The sequence below is a fragment of the Porcisia hertigi genome, chromosome 26 (genome assembly GCF_017918235.1).
Source record: "Porcisia hertigi strain C119 chromosome 26, whole genome shotgun sequence".
In the NCBI taxonomy this organism is placed as follows: domain Eukaryota; phylum Euglenozoa; class Kinetoplastea; order Trypanosomatida; family Trypanosomatidae; genus Porcisia; species Porcisia hertigi.
Window position 1 is genome coordinate 590,402 of NC_090585.1, and position 17,463 is coordinate 607,864.

Here is a 17,463-nt window from a genome sequence, read left to right on the forward strand (position 1 = left end):
TCACGCGACCAGCACGTGGCAGGTGGAGGACAGGGTGTAAAGTTGAGCCCTTACATGGTTGTATAGCAGGTGGGGCAATAAAAAGACACTGTATTGAGCAGTTACAAGCAAAAAAAGGCACGAGTGCCCTTCACCTGCGCCACTTCTCGCTGACCCAACTGCCACGAAAACTTCTCCAACCCCGCCCTCACTCCCTCCCCCACACACACACACCGTAGCGCCGCTCTCATCAGCTGCCGTGTTTCTCGCGCCCCTGCGCATGATAATGGTGCACTGGAGAAAGAAGTGGGCACCCGCTGCGACTGGCGCAAGCGCACACAAACACGAAATCGCGCTGGAGAACAGAAAGCGTGCTAACAGTTTCGAAGGGCATCGTCGCAGGCATAAGCGCACTTGAGTGTACTTCCTGTCGAAGATGGAGTTCTCGACGTCTTCCTCCTCAGACGCGGAGCTGGAAGAAGAGCTGCATCGGAACCTGCACCGTGAGCGAAGGACACAACGTGGTATTGTCCGAGCATCATCATCAACCACCCGCTGCCAAACAATGCGCTTTACAATGACTGATGGAAGAGCGGTCGAGATTCGCAAAGGCACGATCTACATTCCATCACGTGACATGTATGTACATGTTTTGCAAGCTCGTTCTTGCCCCGAGAGGTGGTTTGGTGATGGGCGGGTGCCCCTTCGGCGGCGGCGTCCTCTACCGCCTGATTTGGTGGTCGTGCAACGAGTAACGGAAGACCCAAGAGCTGCCGCAGCCAGTAGTGGTGGCGCAGCCTCTCGCCTACTCGTCGACGTGACACTGTCAGATGCGACCAACAACGACTTCTTTGTCTTCAAGGAGGTTCTGTCACGGAGCACTGAAAATAATCCCGGCGGAGTTGCCGCCCCTTTTCTCACAGCGGCCTCTACTGGGGCGCTACTAAAACCTCAGAGCACTTGGGTCGATCCTCTGACAGATACACAGTTTCAACGCATAACGTGTTTGCCCCGCTGGCACCTCTCCCTGGCTCACCCGCGATTGCTGCGAGAGGCTAGGCACGACACGTGGGATGCTGTCGAGCTTAACCCTCCACTTCACACGAATGACGCGTGCTGCTACGATGATTTTCTGGGTATCGTGTGGAAGCTAAACGGGTTGGACGGGAGTCTGTGGTACCTGCGATACGACGACAACGCCGCCACTACCCCTCGCGTTGCCGCCATCACATCCGTTTGTGTTACCACGATCGGTGTGGCTTCTGCACAGCGGTGTGTCGGAATGCACTGTAAGCACGAAGAGCCCTCGCTCAATAGCGCAACTGTTTCCGAATACCAAGCAACAGACAGGCGCGCGTGCTTGCTGTTCGCGGTCACTGCCTCGCATGCACTGATCATACGCCTCACGTACACCCTGTGCAACAGATTTACAGTAAACCACGCACTGTCGACTCTGGCGCTGGAATCGGTGGTCCTCAAGCCTTTGCAGCTGTCAGGTGTAACGTGCTGCTGTGTCGGGAGCGCGGTAAATTCGGTCTGTGCGCCGTGGTCCTCCTCCGCCAACGATGCGCTCTTCTGTGTCGGCGCTGGACGAAATGTATTTGCGTTCACCTGGCGTCATGAAAGATGGCGCAAAATACGCCTCGCCTCGTTTGCGACGACCGATGTCACCGCCATGACTCTTCACACCGTGGCTCGGCATCCCTCGCTGCCTGTTACCGTTGTTGCTGGCATGCGCAACGGAACGATTCAAGTGATCACCCCAGAGGGGCGGACGCGCGACAGGGCCACCTTTGACACCACCCCTCGACACGGTGGGTCTGACATTACCGCCATGTACATGGTGCCGGGGATGGCCTACGGGATTGTCTCTGTCGCCCGCGATGGTGGAGCAAGGCTGTGGGATCTGCGTTGCCTCAGGTCGTACAAAGACCCCGTGTGTGTCTTACTCACTTCGCGTCTCGGTGGTGGTCAGTCAGGGCCGTGTAGTGCGGCTATGGCTGGGCATTTGCTGGCTGTCTCATGCGTCTCGACGGGGCTTATGTGCGTGGACGCGCGAACGGGCACTCAACTGTTTCACACAACGCACAACCTCTCTTCAGAAACACGCATCGCATTGGGGTCGTTCGACGGCGGCGATGGCTTCGAGCTCTACACCTTCAGCCCACATTGCACACAGCGCTTTCATCTTGAGCTGTGAGAGCGTGTGCGCCTAAAAGGGGCCGTGGGGGGGGGGGGGGCAGAAGGATGGTGACGATGCAAACATGGGTGATGTATTTTCTGTGGTTTTTCCGCTGCTGCTTCCCCAACCACCACCACGGGAGGTCACGGGCACGAAAGCGTCCCCCCCCCCCTACTAATACGCGCATAAATACACCTGAAAAGATTGATGACTTGTGTGCTTTGGGGGAGGGGGGAGGGAGGGGAGAGAGAACAAGAAAAAGGCAAACAAACCGCTCTGCCACAGGAAGACACGCACACTTGCATCAGCACAAACAGCTGGTGTGACAACGATAGCGATGGTGTTGTTGCTACTGTTACTACTACTACGAGCCTGTCCCATCACTGTTAATGTAGAGTGGACACTCTTTTTTTCCTCCGCCACGTCCCCCCCCCCTCCCTCCCCCCAGACCCACACACGCTTTTTTGTGCTTCGTACAACAAACCTTCTTTAGTGACCCTTTGCAGCCTCATCTGAGGGAAGAAGACAGTTCCGATATCACCCGCGCAACTGCGCACAAATCCCGTGCACACAGACCGGGTGCTCTCCCCATTTCCCTGGTTTCTGATTGTGAGCCCCTTTTTCTTTTTATCTTCGCTGCTCCTGTGATTCTTCGGTGCGTGTGTATATGTATATACATATATATATATATATATATGTGTGTGTATATATATGTGTATATATATATATATGTGTGTGCGTGTGTGTGTGCCCCTCCCCCACTAGTGACCCCACAGTGGCATGTTTACGTCAACACATACACTCATATACGCTTTGATGCTCTTGAGTTACCCTTCCCTCTTTCTCCCCACCCCACCCCACCCCGACCTTATCGCAGTACCACAATACGCAATGGGAATCTGCGTCACCCACCAGTTCATTGTGATCGCTGACGCAGGGACCAAGACGTCAAAAGGCACGAGGTACGCCAAACTGCAACGACCTGCGCTCAAACAGCAAGGCGATGCCTCCTTGGCAACATCACCCGTGTTCCCCGGCTCTGAAACTCCGTTCAGTGACTACTACGGCGACGTATGGTCGGCCCAAGAGTGGGAGGAAAGCGTTGCCCCCGCGGAAAAGAAAGAAGAGCACGCCGCACCTGCAGCGATCTCCATCCATCTCCATTTGTCAACGCATTAGCCTGCAGCGACCTGTCCGTATCTACAGAGGAGTTGTTACTCAATGGCCTGCAGCTGAAGAAACGGGACGAGAATGGATGCACAGGAGGCACGGCAGGACATGGGTTTTAGCAGTGGAGACGGAGGATGACGGCTGAGCAGCACACTGAGTGATGTCTATTCGCACCTGGACGACATCACGCCCCGTCACAATGGCGAGGATCAGGAACATTATCTCAAACGCATCTTCACCGCCATGGGACTCGGAGGGAGGGAGGGAGGGAGGGGAGGGGGGGGGAGGGGGAGAGGGTATCGATCATCCGGCTCGCAAACTATCTCTTCAGCAATGCGAACTGCTCCTCTGCCACACAGTGATGATGGCCGCAGCGAACCACGACAAGGACGGCTGTCTCAGTGAAGGTGAATTCGTCTCCTCCTTCATCCACGCAGCAAAACGAGGGGTGAACTTCCTGCAGGCAGAGGACAACGAAGCCTCAGCTGCGGCCGTATGCGCGGTGTCCAAGTGACAAACCTGTGTAGCCAGTCTCGCAGAATCAAGTGTATCGCCATTTCACCTTAGGGTCATCTGTACGCCGTGTCCCACCGGCACGACAACATTGTGCATTATCTGCACGATAAATAACAACGTCGAAGTGCAACGACTTGTGGGTCACCAAGAGTCGCTGCTGGGTATCATCATCACCCCGGATCGAAAGCACATTCTGACAGCAGCTCGGGGCCAATTCATGGTTTCGTGGGATCACACGATCGGACTGGGGTGCACTTTCTTTGAGCACCCGGGAATCGTCACAGCAATTGCGGTGAGCTTCGATGGCAAATTTATCTTCAGTGGGTGTCAAGACAACCTCGTTCGAAAAATGACTGCGTCCCATGCGAAGTTGTGTGCCGTGCTGCCACGCATGTTGAGCGGAGCAACCGACGTCATCGTGGCGCTCTCGACGCAGAGAGCCAAAAATCACCTCATTGCCTTCTCTCGTAGTTGTGATCAGTGCGCGTACATCGCCTCATTCGACAACCTGAAAATCGTGGCGCGACTCAGTGGGCATGAGTCGCTGGTGTGGCAAACTTCATTCAAGGCGGATGATAGCATGATACTCGCATGCTGTGTGCGAAAGAGCATCTTATTAGGATCGCACATTCTCCTCTCTCAGGGAATTCCAGAGTGCCGCGGTGGCGCGACGCTAGGGTCGTCTGTGGATGAGATGTTGTGGACAACGGCTGTGTTCGCGTCACTGGAGCACCGAAGCCTCCTTTTTTGTTTCAACTCCGCCCGACAGATGCATATTTTGAACAGTGATGACGCGAACGCAGAGGAGAGCATCATTGACATTCAGATGCGCGCTAATGTCTTCACGGCGTCGACCTTTGTAGGTGACACAATGGTGTGTGGCGACGACTACGGAAACGTATACCCCGTCCGTATAGCCTAAACGCTTCCAGCATTGGGGCTGAGGAGGAGGGGGGGGGAGTCAAGGAAAGTAAATGCTGCCAACCTTCACACACACACACACACACACACTACAACGGGATAGAGAGAGCTCCCCATCTACTTTGCTAAAGAATGGCTGGTACGTCTGTGTATATTTTTCTGCTGTTTTTCTTTCTTTTACCACTTCGTTGACACAGATGTTCAGTCTCTAGGTCTTGTCTGCGTCTGTGTGTGTGTGTGTGTGTGTGTGCATCCCATTGCCACTGTGACAGACAGACAAACGTAACCCCCTGCCATTTGGGATGCGACACGTGTTTTCCTAATCCTTTTTTTGGGGGGTCCTATTTGTTGCTGGTTTTCCGCCTATTCATTACTCCTCTGCCCCTCCCCCACCCCCAATCCATCCATCCATCCCTGGGCATGTCTTCTACTTTTTTGATGTTTTTCCCCTTTCCCACACACACACACGCACAGACAGACACCGAAACATCTCACTTTTTTGTTGTTCTTGGCTATAAACGGGCTCGGCTACTCTCGTGTGTCCCGCCCCTCACCTCTCCCTTATGGCCCTGTGTGTATACGTGTATCTGTCTATAGCTGCGGTTCTTCTCTCGCATTAGTTTCCCCTTTTTTTTCCTCGCTTGGCTTTTTTTCTCTTTTCATTTTTTTTTTAGGGGGGTCAACTCCCCTCCGCCGCCGCCGCCTCCCATCACTCGCCGCTGCCAGCACCAACGCCATCAAGACCCCCTTCATTCCTTCACTTGGTCCTCTCTTTTCTTCCGGGCAAAAAAAAGGAAGAAAAGCAAATGCTGGGGTGAAAGGAGGGGGAGGGGGACCAGGATAGTGTGTGCGAGGAGGGAGGCAACATACACACGTCCCTGTGTGCGTATTCTTTCCCTGGCAAGCCTCGCCTCACCCCCTTGCCCCCACACGAAATCAAATAAATTCTGAGGGCAAAGGAAAGCAGACGCGAGGGCGTAGGAAACCAAAAAAAAAGGGGAACAGAAGGAAGCCAGTATGGCAGAAAAGGTGGAAACAGACGGCCGTGCAGAAGAAATGGAAAAGAAAGGCAGCCGCGAATAGATACACCCGGCATAGCGGCTGTTGTGTTCTGTTAGGCCTCTTTTCTCCTCTGCCTCCCCCCCCCCTTTTAAACGGCAAGAAGGCCATGACTACTGAGAGGCAAAATTAGTTTTTATTTTTCTTTCGAGGGGAGGGAAAAAAAACACAAACGCCCTCCTCTTGCAAAGATGAGTCCCCTCCCCTCCCCTCCTCCCCCCCCTCCTCCTCCCCTCCCCCTCCATTGTCACATCTTAATACACTCTCTATTATTCTCAATAACATCGGCCTTCACCTTTTGTGTTTCTGCGGGTGCATTTTTTTTACTTCGAAAAAGCTCTTTTATCTCTGGGTGCTGTCGTATCTGGCTGGTCTCTCCCCTCCCCAACCCCACCCACCCACCCAAGAGCACACCGTCCTCCTCTCGTCTCATCATCTCTTCATTCCCCAGTGACGAAGAGGACTTCTGAGCGTGGTGCGAGGGTCAAGTGCCAACTAGAAGGTCATCAGGCGGGCGGGGGGGTGTCAGCGTCACTCGCACCTATGCTTTTCATTTTTTCTTCCCCGCCCTCACCGGCTACTGGCAGGAAAGCATCAGCTTTTGAAACACATGCAGTAGGTGGTGACCAGCCTAATGGGTGCTGCTCTGAAGTGACACGCATAGCGGGGGAGGGGGGCGTCAGGCTCGCGGCAAAGGCGTTGGTCGGGTGACTGCGTGGGCATGGCTGCAACGCATCTTTGCACACACCCCACACACAAACAGTCTTCAGCTTCGCCATCGGCTTTGCCACCCTCTCTCCCCCCACCCACCCCCAACCCCCTCTATCGTCGTAAAGTAGGCACGGACCGCTTCTAATTGTGCAGTCGCCTCTTCCAAGCGATGACACCCGTTCGGCTGCACGCTGCTCAGACCCCTTCAGTGGCGATGCATGGTTTCTTGGCCCACAGCGATGCGATGAACTCGTTCACGGTGCTGCTACGCAGCGCCATTGAATGACACAACCTCGCCATCCTGGAAGCAAACAATCAGACGTCGGCGACGCTGCCATTCCACACCGTCACACTCGAAGCGACCCCGACCACGTCGATGCGGCCCGTCCCCGTGTCATAGCGGTTGGCCATGGCATGGGCAGCAGGGCATGGACGAAGTACCTCATGGACCGCCACCTCGGTACTTCAGCGAGCAACGAAAAAGCTCATGGGTTGGAAGGGTGGCCAGCGCCAGTCGAATCTCTGTCGAATAGCACACTTCCCCGCTGCTCAAACTTTGTCCTGATGTGAAGGGGGACTCGTGAGCCTTTCGTGACCCACCGCCCGATTGTGCGCTCACACATGACGCCAAAACTCGCTGGCGAGCTCACCGGCATCATCGAGCACATGAAGGTGGTGAATCTGGGCGCAATCCCCGATCACCGGAGTGGGCAAGTAGAGTTCTACCGCTGTGGCATCCGCGACATCCGAGTGCGTGGTTCGCGCTCGCTGAGCCTGGCTCTGCAAGTCAGCCCCGACGATCCCACGCGACGCATTGCGAGTTGGAAGTGCAGTGCACCCGCGCTTGAGCACGCCATCCGGTCTGGGGAGCTTTTCCTGCCCGACTCGTACCACAAGCAGGCTGCTGAGGAAACCCGCTTGGACGATGTGCACTGCTCACGGCACCAACAACGGCAGCGGCACCGGTTAGCACCAAAGAACCCCTCAGCCTGGACAGCTCCACTGTGGGGGGTATCTGGCTGTGTTTATTGTTTTTGTCAGTGAATGCAAATGCAGGATGTGCGCCTCTCCTGTGTCACTGGCAAACAGGAGAGCGCCCCTCACCATGAGTGATCCCCCACACAGACACGAGTATAGACCACACGTTCCTCTCGCCCATTCAAATGTCCCCTACACGACCTCCACGGGGTGGCAACAGCTCAGTCTGGAAACGGAAATATATACACATATATATATATGCATATGTATATATACTCCATCACATATTCACTACTCCCTCTTCAGCAAGAGGCTGCCGCACTGGATGTCCAAGCCCAGGTAAACCGCATATGTGTAATAGATACATCGGCCCAACATGTTCTGCTCGACTCTGCTGCGTGCTGTATTCACTTCCCCACCCACCCACCCACCCACCCCTCACTATGAATATCACATAGGGGCAAACACACAGCACTCGTAGACAAACACGCACCGGCTCAACACCCGCGCCAGCTGAGCTCTCTTCTCTCACACCTCGATTCGTGCTCGCGTGCATCGACTCGTCTCGGTCCTGCTTATAGTATAACAGGCGGTGCCCCTCCCTCCCCTCCCTCCCTCCCTCCCTCCCCCCTTGTGTGGTTGTTCGCCCTCGCTCTCTAGGGGCTCTTGTTTCAGCATCAGCGCAGCTGCGCCGACACGTAGCGATGGACACGATGGCTACCAACCTAAGCGCCCATGCAAAGCCGTGGGCACCCAATGGACCAGGCCCGCAGCAGCAGCAGCAGCAGCAGCATCCGCGCAACCACAGCAGCCAGTATAGCCAGGACAGCAGCGTGGCCGTCGCTCATGCGACTGGTGTGCAGCGTGGCATTCGCGTGGGGGCTAGTGCTAACAACGGAACCGCCAACACCACAAAGACACTCGGACAGAACCATCACGAATATGGAAATCCCAACGGGATGTTGCACACCGTGCAGCAGCAACCGTCGCAGCAGCCGAAACTGAGCCCAACCGCAGCCAAGCTCTTTGTAGGCCAGCTGCCGTTCGAGTGCACGGAAGAACGGCTCCGTAACCTGTTCAGCGCGTACGGCAACGTGGAGCACATTCACATCCTGCGCGACAACAGCAACCGCAGTCGTGGTGCCGCCTTCATCACCCTCTCCACCGTGCAGGAGGCTGATACGGCTATCTTTACCCTGCACAACCGCTACCGCATGCTCACGAACCGTGCCATTCAAGTCAGCTACGCCAAGAACAGCCCAAACATCTCTCCATTCGGCACCCACAGCGCGGTGGAGGTGCATCAGTCGAACCCAACGAACCCGCTTCCCGATGTCGCCGGCATCGCCACGCAGGCGTCCCGCCTGTTCTAAAGTGAGGGCAAAGGACGGTAACAAGGACGCTCTCCTCTCCAACTGATGATGGATAACAAGGCAAAGAATGACGAATAAGACAGCACCATGTGTGCATGTGTGTGTGTGTGTGTGTGTGTGTCAGCGCGTCGTGGTCATAGCTCTCGCTCACTCTCTCTGAACATCATCATCATTCTTTTGCGGGTTCCTTTGAGGTACACGTATGCAGCCTCCTTGAGCCCAAACCCTTGTAGTAGCGCATAGCCTCGCACAGGGAACACACACGCCACACCACACCTACACGCGAGTGCCCTCCCCCGTCGCATCTCCTCTCTACTTTTTGCTTCGATTTGTTTTCCTTGCGCCACTGATCCAACCCTTCCAGATGCCCTAAAAATGAAACACGAAACGAAAGAAATGGGAGAAGTACGGAGCTGCGAAGTGCGCGCAACTTTTTCCCTTTTCGCGGTGAGAAAAATAAGGTCTCGGACAGTGCTGTCGCAGCGTGGGGCCTGTCTGTGTGTGTGTGTGTGGTGTGTGTATACTCGCTGGTGATGATTGACGGTGGTGGTGCACGTGGGGCACGCTCAAAGCGGTGCTGGCCATCGCCCTGTGTGGCGTGCACAAAAATGCTGCACCTCCTTGTCTTTGTATCTGTAGAGGATGACTCGCGGATGGGGAAGGTAAACTGTGTCGCATCATGAGTCTGTGTTGTGACGACACACACACACACACGCAAGCGCACTCATGTATGCGCAGCGCTTTCTCTTCCCCCCCCCCCCACCCTAGTCTCCCATTTCCTCTGCCCCCTCCTCCTCCTCCTCCTCCCCTTCTTTCTTGTCACTCCCCCCCCTCCCCCCTCTCACTCCTGGGAGAGCGAGGCACCAAATAATTTAAAAAAAGGGAGCCCTCTCACAAAGAAGCGATAAAATATAACCGAAACGTCAGGAGCGTATGTGGTGCTACTTGGCAGCAACAATCGGCATTGGCAAAGCAGAAGGAAAATTCCGGTAGCGGGAGAGGAGACAAACGGCAGTGAAGCGAGAGAGGGGGGACAATCCGGTGCCGTGATGCACCTTTTGGCTCAGCCTTCTACCGCCTCTTTGTGTTTCTTGGTTGCTCGGTAATTAAAAAAAAAAAAGAGAGGCCCCCCTCCACCTCTTCTGTCTCGACAGGTTCCTCAATTCCGAATAGTCATCATATCGTCACACACACACACACACACACACGCGCGCGCGCGCGGAGGTAGAGGACGGCAACGAAAGAAGGGGGAGGCTCAAGGCGGGCACACGATCCGAAATATCCCCCATTTGATATTACGGGTGCAAACATTGCGTCTCTCTTTGACACTTTTGTCGTCTCATCTGCTTTCCGCTGTTTGTTGCTGTTTCGCTTCACCACTTATGCGATTCCTAACGAAGGTGGTCATTACCTCTGCTGGTACGCTCGGCTTGGGAGCAGCGACTGTGGTGTACAACCAGCGCGTCAGCAGCCCAGATGCTGGGACGGGAACGAGTGGGGCAGCCAAGCAGCTTTCAGCGAAGGAGTTCAACGGGCTCCAGAACGCGAAGCGGCTGAAGGAAGCCCTGACACCGTCGCACCTGCCGTGGAGCTTTCATGCACAGAAGGACCGGTACACGAACCTTCGCGAGCTGGCAACGCAAGCATCCCAGGAGTCCGAAGCCGCGCAGCCACCTGGAAGACGAACTTACACACCATCCCCGTCCGACGTAAAGCTGATCTTCTACCGTCTTCTCGGCTGCCCGTACTGCGCTAAGCTGGAGGCTGTGCTGCAGTATCACGATGTTCCCTATGAAGAGGTGTGCATTGACCCGCTGAGTGGCAAAGGACTGCCAGACCCACGCTATCAACTCGCTCCGCAACTGTACTTCACCCCCTTGGCGAAGTCTTCGAGCAGCAATGCCGACGCCGCAGCCAAAGACTGCAACGGTGTGTATTTGGTGGACTCCGCGGAGATCGTGTCGCAGCTCTCCGTACCGCTGAAATACACGGCGGACGTTGTCAACCCGCACATCAGTGCAACCCGTGATTGGATCACGAACCACTTCCATGGTGCCTCATTTGCCATCGCGAACAACTCCTTCCGCGATGCCTACGCCACGTACACACACGTGACACCGAGCTGCTATCACAACGTCTTCTACCACCTCGCTGGCAGCGCGGCACTATCGGTGTTGTCACGCTACAAAATTCAGCCGAAACTTATCGCAAAGATGGAGTGCGCAGACGGCCCAGCCGTCGCCGAACCGGCAGGCCCTGGGGTGAGCACAGACTCACGTGGACTCTGGATGCTATCGGAGGCATCGCGGAGGCAACTGGCAGAAGTGGTGCGCGTCGGCACGGCAGAGGAGTGGCTGCGGGCGGAGCTGCAAACGTTCCTGCAGCGTCGTCCAGGTGACGGGGTATTTCACGGCGGTAGAGCTCCCGATCTGGCTGATGTGGAGATGTACGGAGTGACACGTGTGTTAGATCGGCATCCACGGTTTGGCGCTGTTGTGCGTGAGGGTGTCTTTGGCGAGTGGCAGACAGCAATGAGGGAAAGGCTGAAAGCGCGCACGGGAACGGTGTACGCCTAGAGCTGAGCCGAGCTGATCTGTGGGGAGGAGTGTACGTGCACGAGTTTCTTTTCGTTTCCTGGGGGTGGCAGGGCTAGGCGGGGGCTGTCCAGGGCAGGGAAGTATCTGGCAGGAGATGCATACCGTCTCACACTCAGGACGTCCCCTTTCCATGTCCCACCCCCCCCAGGCTTACGTTGCAGCACCCACACATGATGAAACCAACGCTGAGTCGCTGCATTTGCAGCTGGCTGTGTGCGGTTAACACAGAAGTGATGAGAGAGAATCGATAATCGACGGTGTGACACAAGACACGCACACAAACACAGAGGGAAAGACAGCCCCCCCCTTAGTAGTCCGAAACACGGACAAACAACACAGAATTGGATTTCACTTTTGTTTGGTTCATGCGGATATGCGCGCATACATACACACACACACACACACACACACACACACGTGGGCTTTTTCCCCATTGCTGCCGCTCCTGCCTTTGGGGAGGAGGGGGCCATTGGGCGGAGCACGCGTCGAATAGAGTGACTTTCGGTTGACGCCTCCTCCTCCTCCCTCGCTTCACCACACACGCTTGATTTGTGCAGTCGCAGCTGTGCCCCACGACGAAAAAGCAGCGAAGTTGCCCATCGACTGCCCCTGTGTGCCCTCTTGTTCCCTCCTCACCCACCACGCTTGTATTTTTGTTGCTCGTTTATATTTGATCTCGTGGTGGTGGTGCCTTCTTCTGTGCCCCCCCCACCCCCCTCTGCCACTCGCATACCCCACCCAGCACCTCGGTCTCACACTGACACTTCTGCACACACAACGTATATACGTATTCCGCCACCGCTGTTGTTCGTGCCTCACACGTCAGGGGTGTACGAGAGTAGTTTTCCTTTTGTGCCTCAATCAACAGAGCACAACACGACACCCATGCACACATCCGTATAGCTCACACATACATTACAAGCCTTCAGTCCTCACAGGGACCCACCATTTACTTGGACGTGCAGCTCCAAAAAATGCGTCGCTTTCTGCTGGCTCGCTCCTTGCCGGGCATCGCCCTCACCTGTCGGGCACGAGTGGGCATGCAGACACGCCCTGCCGCGACCGCGACCGCGACCAGCGCCGCCGCCCCTGCGGCTGCAAAGTCTACGGTTACTGCATACGATTTCCCAAAGGACGTTCTGTGCAATCGTTTGTGGCAGACGCACCAGGCAGGGCGACATATTACAGTGTACCTCGACTCGGGCCGCATTGCGTGGATCGTCATGAACCGCGCTGAGTCGAGCGCCAATGCGCTGGGTGAGGAATTCGTGAAGAACATGAACTCGGCATTAGACATTGTGGAGTCCCTCGTCGCGAAGGGCGAGGCTCAATTCGCCATCCTGGCCAGCGCAAAGTCAACGTTCTGCGTCGGCGCAGATATCGACCAGATGTACACTGTGACGGACCCAACCGTGGCGGTGCAGGTGCCGGCCGTTGGGCACGCGCTCTTCAACCGCATTGAGCGTGAGAAGTTCCCTGTGGTCGCCGCCATCAACGGTCTAGCCCTCGGCGGTGGCTTTGAGTTGTCGCTCGCGTGCCATCAGCGACTATTGGCCTCGACCGCGAAAGTGGGCTTCCCCGAGTGTTTACTCGGGCTGCTTCCTGGGGGCGGTGGCACCGTGCGGACGCAGCGGTTGTGCGGGCTCACCAAGACGGTACAGTGGATTATGACCTCGAAGCAAGTCAAGCCGCAGGAGGCCAAGTCAGCCGGCGCGTGTGACGTCATCATCCCGGCCGACGACCGCTGGGAGGGTGAGAACCGCTTCTACGAGGGCGTGCGTAAATGGGCTGGGCAGTACCTCTCCGACAAGCCCGCTCGCTTGTCCAAACGCAAGAGCATTTCCCTAATGGATCGCGTGCTCGAAAAGACCGCCTTTGGTCGCCGCAAGGTGGCTGGTGAGACCATCAAGATGCTGAACAAGAAGACACGGGGCAAATACATTGCGCAGTACAAAGCGCTGGAGTGTGTCATGTATTCCGCCACGCATAGCGACGAGGAGGGCTTTGACAAAGAGTGTCGCGCTTTCGCGGAACTACTCTGCAGCCCGGAGGCCAAAAATCAAATGTCTCTGTACTTTCTGCAAGAGGGCATGAAGAAGAGCGCCGACAAGACGGGTGTGCCCAAGGACAAAGTGATGCCTGTGAGCCGCGTCGGCGTCATCGGCGCCGGCGTGATGGGCGCGGGCATCGTACACTACTTCGCCAAGAACGATATCCCGGTGGCGGTCAAGGACTTGAAGGAGGAGTCCGTGAAGCAGGGTATCGCCAACGTCCGCGGTGAGTTTCAGCGGGCCGTTCGCAGCAAGCGCATGGCGGTAGCAGATCTGGAGAAAAAGATGGCCCTCGTGACGGGTGGCACCACTGACGAGGTGTTTCGCGACGCCGACGTCATTGTCGAGGCGGCTGTAGAGGTGATGGACATCAAGAAGAAGATCATCCAGCAGCTGGAGAAGGACGGCATTCTCCACTCCAAGAACCTCTTCGCCACGAACACGTCCTCGCTGAGCCTAACCGAGATGCAAAAGATGGCCAAGTACCCGCAGAATATTGTCGGCATGCACTTCTTCAACCCCGTGTCGAAAATGCCGCTGGTGGAGGTCATCAAGGGAAAGGGCACTTCAGCCGAGGCCGCGGCCGCCATCTTCAACCTCGCCCTCAAGACTGGCAAGATTCCGATCATCGTGAACGATGGCCCAGGCTTCCTGGTGAACCGCATCCTTGGAGTATACATGGCAGAGGCCGGGAGGCTAGTGGTGGATGAGCAGTGCCACCCCAGGTGCGTGGATGAGGCTGTCCTGGCCTTTGGCATGCCCATGGGGCCGTTTCGCCTCTTGGATGAAGTCGGCCTCGACGTCGCCTGTCATGTCGGACCGGTGCTAACAAACGGCTTGCACAGCGACCGCTTCAGCGTCAACTCCTCCATCTCTCAAATGATGAACGACGGCTACCTGGGCCGCAAGAACAACAGGGGCTTCTACGAATACACAGCGGAGGGGAAAGAGGCAGGGCTGAATAATGCAGTCCTCCAGAAGTACTTTGTCGGGAAGCTGAGCGCCTCCATATCGGAGACGGAGATCGTGGACCGCTGCATCTTGCTCATGGTGAACGAAGCAGTCCGCATCCTTGATGAAAAAATCGCGATGTCGCCGGAGGACGTTGACACGGGAATGGTGTGGGGCACGGGCTTCCCACCGTACCGTGGGGGGCTTCTGCAGTACGCCGACCACCGCGGCATTGCCAATGTCGTCGCAGCGCTGGACCAACTCCATCGCAAGACAAAAAAGGACCACTTCGCCCCCACCGAGACACTGAAGAGGATGGCCGCTGAGGGGAAGCGGTTTTTCCCAAGTCGCCCGTACGTTCCGTACCAGGAACGCCACGGATATCCAAAGGTAGCATGGTAGACCGCAGATAGTTGATCAAGGATACGAGGCCCACAAACAGAGGGTATCTGCGCCTCTGTTCATGGCACACTATAACCCAGCATGTATGCCCAATCCTTCCCTCCCTCCCTCCCCCCCCCCTCGATTATGCATAATACAAACGCACACACACGCGTGTCTGTGTGTACGCGTTTGCTTGCTATAATATATATATATACGCATACCCCCTTGTTTTCCTGCAAAACGTCTGTGGTTTTTTTCTGTGCGTGCGTGTGTGTGCATCTGTCATCTGGCTGTCATTATTTATTGTAGAGACTATGGGCTTCCACACCGAAAAGGGAGGGGAAACGCTCTCGATGCATGGACTCATCTCCCGCCTCCCCATTTATTTTTCTTTATTTTTTTTTTTAGGTGAGGGGAGCTCCTACCTTATGTTGAGCTGTGTGGCTGAGGACGTGGCGATAGTGGGCGATGGTGTTGAAAGCACAACCGCAAGAAAGGATAACACGATGTACACGCACAGCTCTGGTTGCGAGATCCGTTTTTGCTGTTTTATGTGTTTTCGCCGGGCCTGAAGGGTGTGGGCACAATCCCGTATTTGCATGGAACGAGCAAACGTGAAATCTCATCGCTTTGCGCACGTGTACGTGTTTGTGTGACAGGGACCAATGTATGGCTGGGGTTGTCATTGTGTTAACCTTGGCGTGTATGCATTGGGTACTCTGCGCCGAGTCCTGCAATCGGCGCAGCGGACTGGCAGCGACACCTCTATGTGAACACATAATAATGCACGTGCGCGATACGGGCGTCAAAGGAAGAGAGAGACCGAGAGCGAAGATAATTCAAGAAACCTTGATTCATTGCTTGTCTCTCAAGTTTCTTCTATCCTCTGTGTCGGTGTGTCAGTCCTCAAGGCTCCCTCCCCCTCCATTGCAACATAATGAACGCGGAAAGGATACTCGAGCGCACGTACATGCACGCGCACATATACGCACGTAGACCCAAAGTCGCAGCGAAGTTCTGATATTGTGTGCGTTCTTTTGACCATTTTACTGCCCCCCCCCCCCCCCCCCCCCCCGCTGTCGCACCCCGCTTCTCCCCTTGACGTATATATGCCTATATTTATTCATGTGTCTGTGGGGGGATCTCTCCGGCAGTCGTCGCTCCCGCGAGGCGCTGAGCTGAGCTGTGCTGTGCCGTGCTGGAGGGCCTTGAGCGCTCGCCAGGCGCTACAAAATCCCTGACACCATTTCACGCCTTCCCTTTTCACAAACGTTCCCATGTTTTATCACTCTTTGGATGATGCCACAATTTCTTGTCTTGATGTTCTTTGAGGGATCCGGGAGGAGGCGGAGTCCCCATGTCGTCCTTATCCTTTGGCTGGGTTTGCGTTGCTTGCTCTTTGCGTTGCTTGCTCTTTGTGTCGCCTTCCCACCCTCCCCTACCCTACCCCCTACCTCCTTTCTCTCCCTATCTTTTAGGTTTGCGGGTTTGTGTCCGTCCGTCTGAGTGGAGAATGAGGATGAGGGAGGTGGGTGATGGAGCACTGACCAGGCGCAAGTGTGTGGATCTCCCTCTCTTTCTACCGACGCCGCTCTTCAGCCGAAGACTAGTCGGGTTGTCATAGCAGCTCTTTGCTGTTTGTTTGTGTGTTCATATAGGGGGGGGGGGGAGAAAGCGATGAGAAAACCGACAGGACAACAAAGGATGAGCGTTGAGAGACGCTCAAAATAAGAGAACGGCAAACGCGCTTCATTCGAAGGTGAAGTTCACCCTTGGACTCATTCATCAACATGTCCCCCTCCCCCCTTCCCCCACTCCTCCCCTCCCTCATCAGCGCCTCTGGAACTTCGCTGCGATCGCACTTACCGCAGCTGCGACACGGCAACTCAAACGCCCTTCCAATCATCCCTCCCCCCCTCCCTCCTCCTATCTTGCCATCACCTCTCGACCAAAGTCCTTCCATCTCACACATACACCTCAGACACACATACACACACACACACACACTACTTTCTCCTGCAGTGAAAGATACAAGGCAACTGCCTCGAGCCTGTGGTTTGGACTCAGTGACTGCAATCGACCTCTTTTGTTGCCCTCCTTCATTCCCCATTGCCCTCCCCTGCTCTACGCCGCACATTAGGATGTTGGTCACATCACATTCTGTGTCGTGGTTCTCTATTCCTTTTTTTTAGGGGGGCGATTTGAGCTGTGCGCAACTCCCCCATGGGTCCGAAGCGGTCGAAAAAAGAAGCGGCAGAGGCGGTGACCAGAGGACATGCCACGAGAAAGCAGACCCGCAGAAGCACGCCCGATGCCAACGAACCTGCTGTGAGAAGCCCACGGTGCGCCAAACGACAAACGACGCTGGTGGGAGAGAGGCTCAGCACAGCACCAGAGATCCCTCGTCGAGCTCGACGAAGCAGTCACGCGCTCGAGGCGTGGTGGATGAAGAGCGGGAGTGCGCACTCGGTGGTGAAATAAAGCCCACCGCCGGTCCCCCACCGACGTCTCGGGAGACAACCGCTCCGCCGCTGCCGCTGGAGGGCCCTACTGCGACACCGCTTATCGAAGAAGAGCTGCTAGACCACCTG

General features: G+C 55.8%; 5 protein-coding genes across 5 annotated transcripts; all 5 read left to right on the forward strand.

Moving 5' to 3' along the window:
- Positions 1 to 415: 415 nt before the first annotated feature.
- Positions 416 to 2,179, forward strand: JKF63_04183 (uncharacterized protein; the record flags this gene model as incomplete). Its single annotated transcript, XM_067900176.1, has 1 exon — positions 416 to 2,179. One exon carries the CDS (start codon positions 416 to 418, stop codon positions 2,177 to 2,179), a length of 1,764 nt encoding a protein of 587 aa, XP_067756360.1.
- Positions 2,180 to 4,064: 1,885 nt separating this feature from the next.
- Positions 4,065 to 4,769, forward strand: JKF63_04184 (uncharacterized protein; the record flags this gene model as incomplete). The annotated part of the gene is made up of 1 exon (XM_067900177.1): positions 4,065 to 4,769. The coding sequence occupies one exon, from the start codon at positions 4,065 to 4,067 to the stop codon at positions 4,767 to 4,769; it is 705 nt and encodes a 234-aa protein (XP_067756361.1).
- A 3,451-nt stretch (positions 4,770 to 8,220) lies between these two features.
- Positions 8,221 to 8,889, forward strand: JKF63_04185 (uncharacterized protein; the record flags this gene model as incomplete). The annotated part of the gene is made up of 1 exon (XM_067900178.1): positions 8,221 to 8,889. One exon carries the CDS (start codon positions 8,221 to 8,223, stop codon positions 8,887 to 8,889), a length of 669 nt encoding a protein of 222 aa, XP_067756362.1.
- A 1,382-nt stretch (positions 8,890 to 10,271) lies between these two features.
- Positions 10,272 to 11,465, forward strand: JKF63_04186 (uncharacterized protein; the record flags this gene model as incomplete). Its single annotated transcript, XM_067900179.1, has 1 exon — positions 10,272 to 11,465. One exon carries the CDS (start codon positions 10,272 to 10,274, stop codon positions 11,463 to 11,465), a length of 1,194 nt encoding a protein of 397 aa, XP_067756363.1.
- A 995-nt stretch (positions 11,466 to 12,460) lies between these two features.
- Positions 12,461 to 14,890, forward strand: JKF63_04187 (uncharacterized protein; the record flags this gene model as incomplete). Its single annotated transcript, XM_067900180.1, has 1 exon — positions 12,461 to 14,890. One exon carries the CDS (start codon positions 12,461 to 12,463, stop codon positions 14,888 to 14,890), a length of 2,430 nt encoding a protein of 809 aa, XP_067756364.1.
- Positions 14,891 to 17,463: the final 2,573 nt, after the last annotated feature.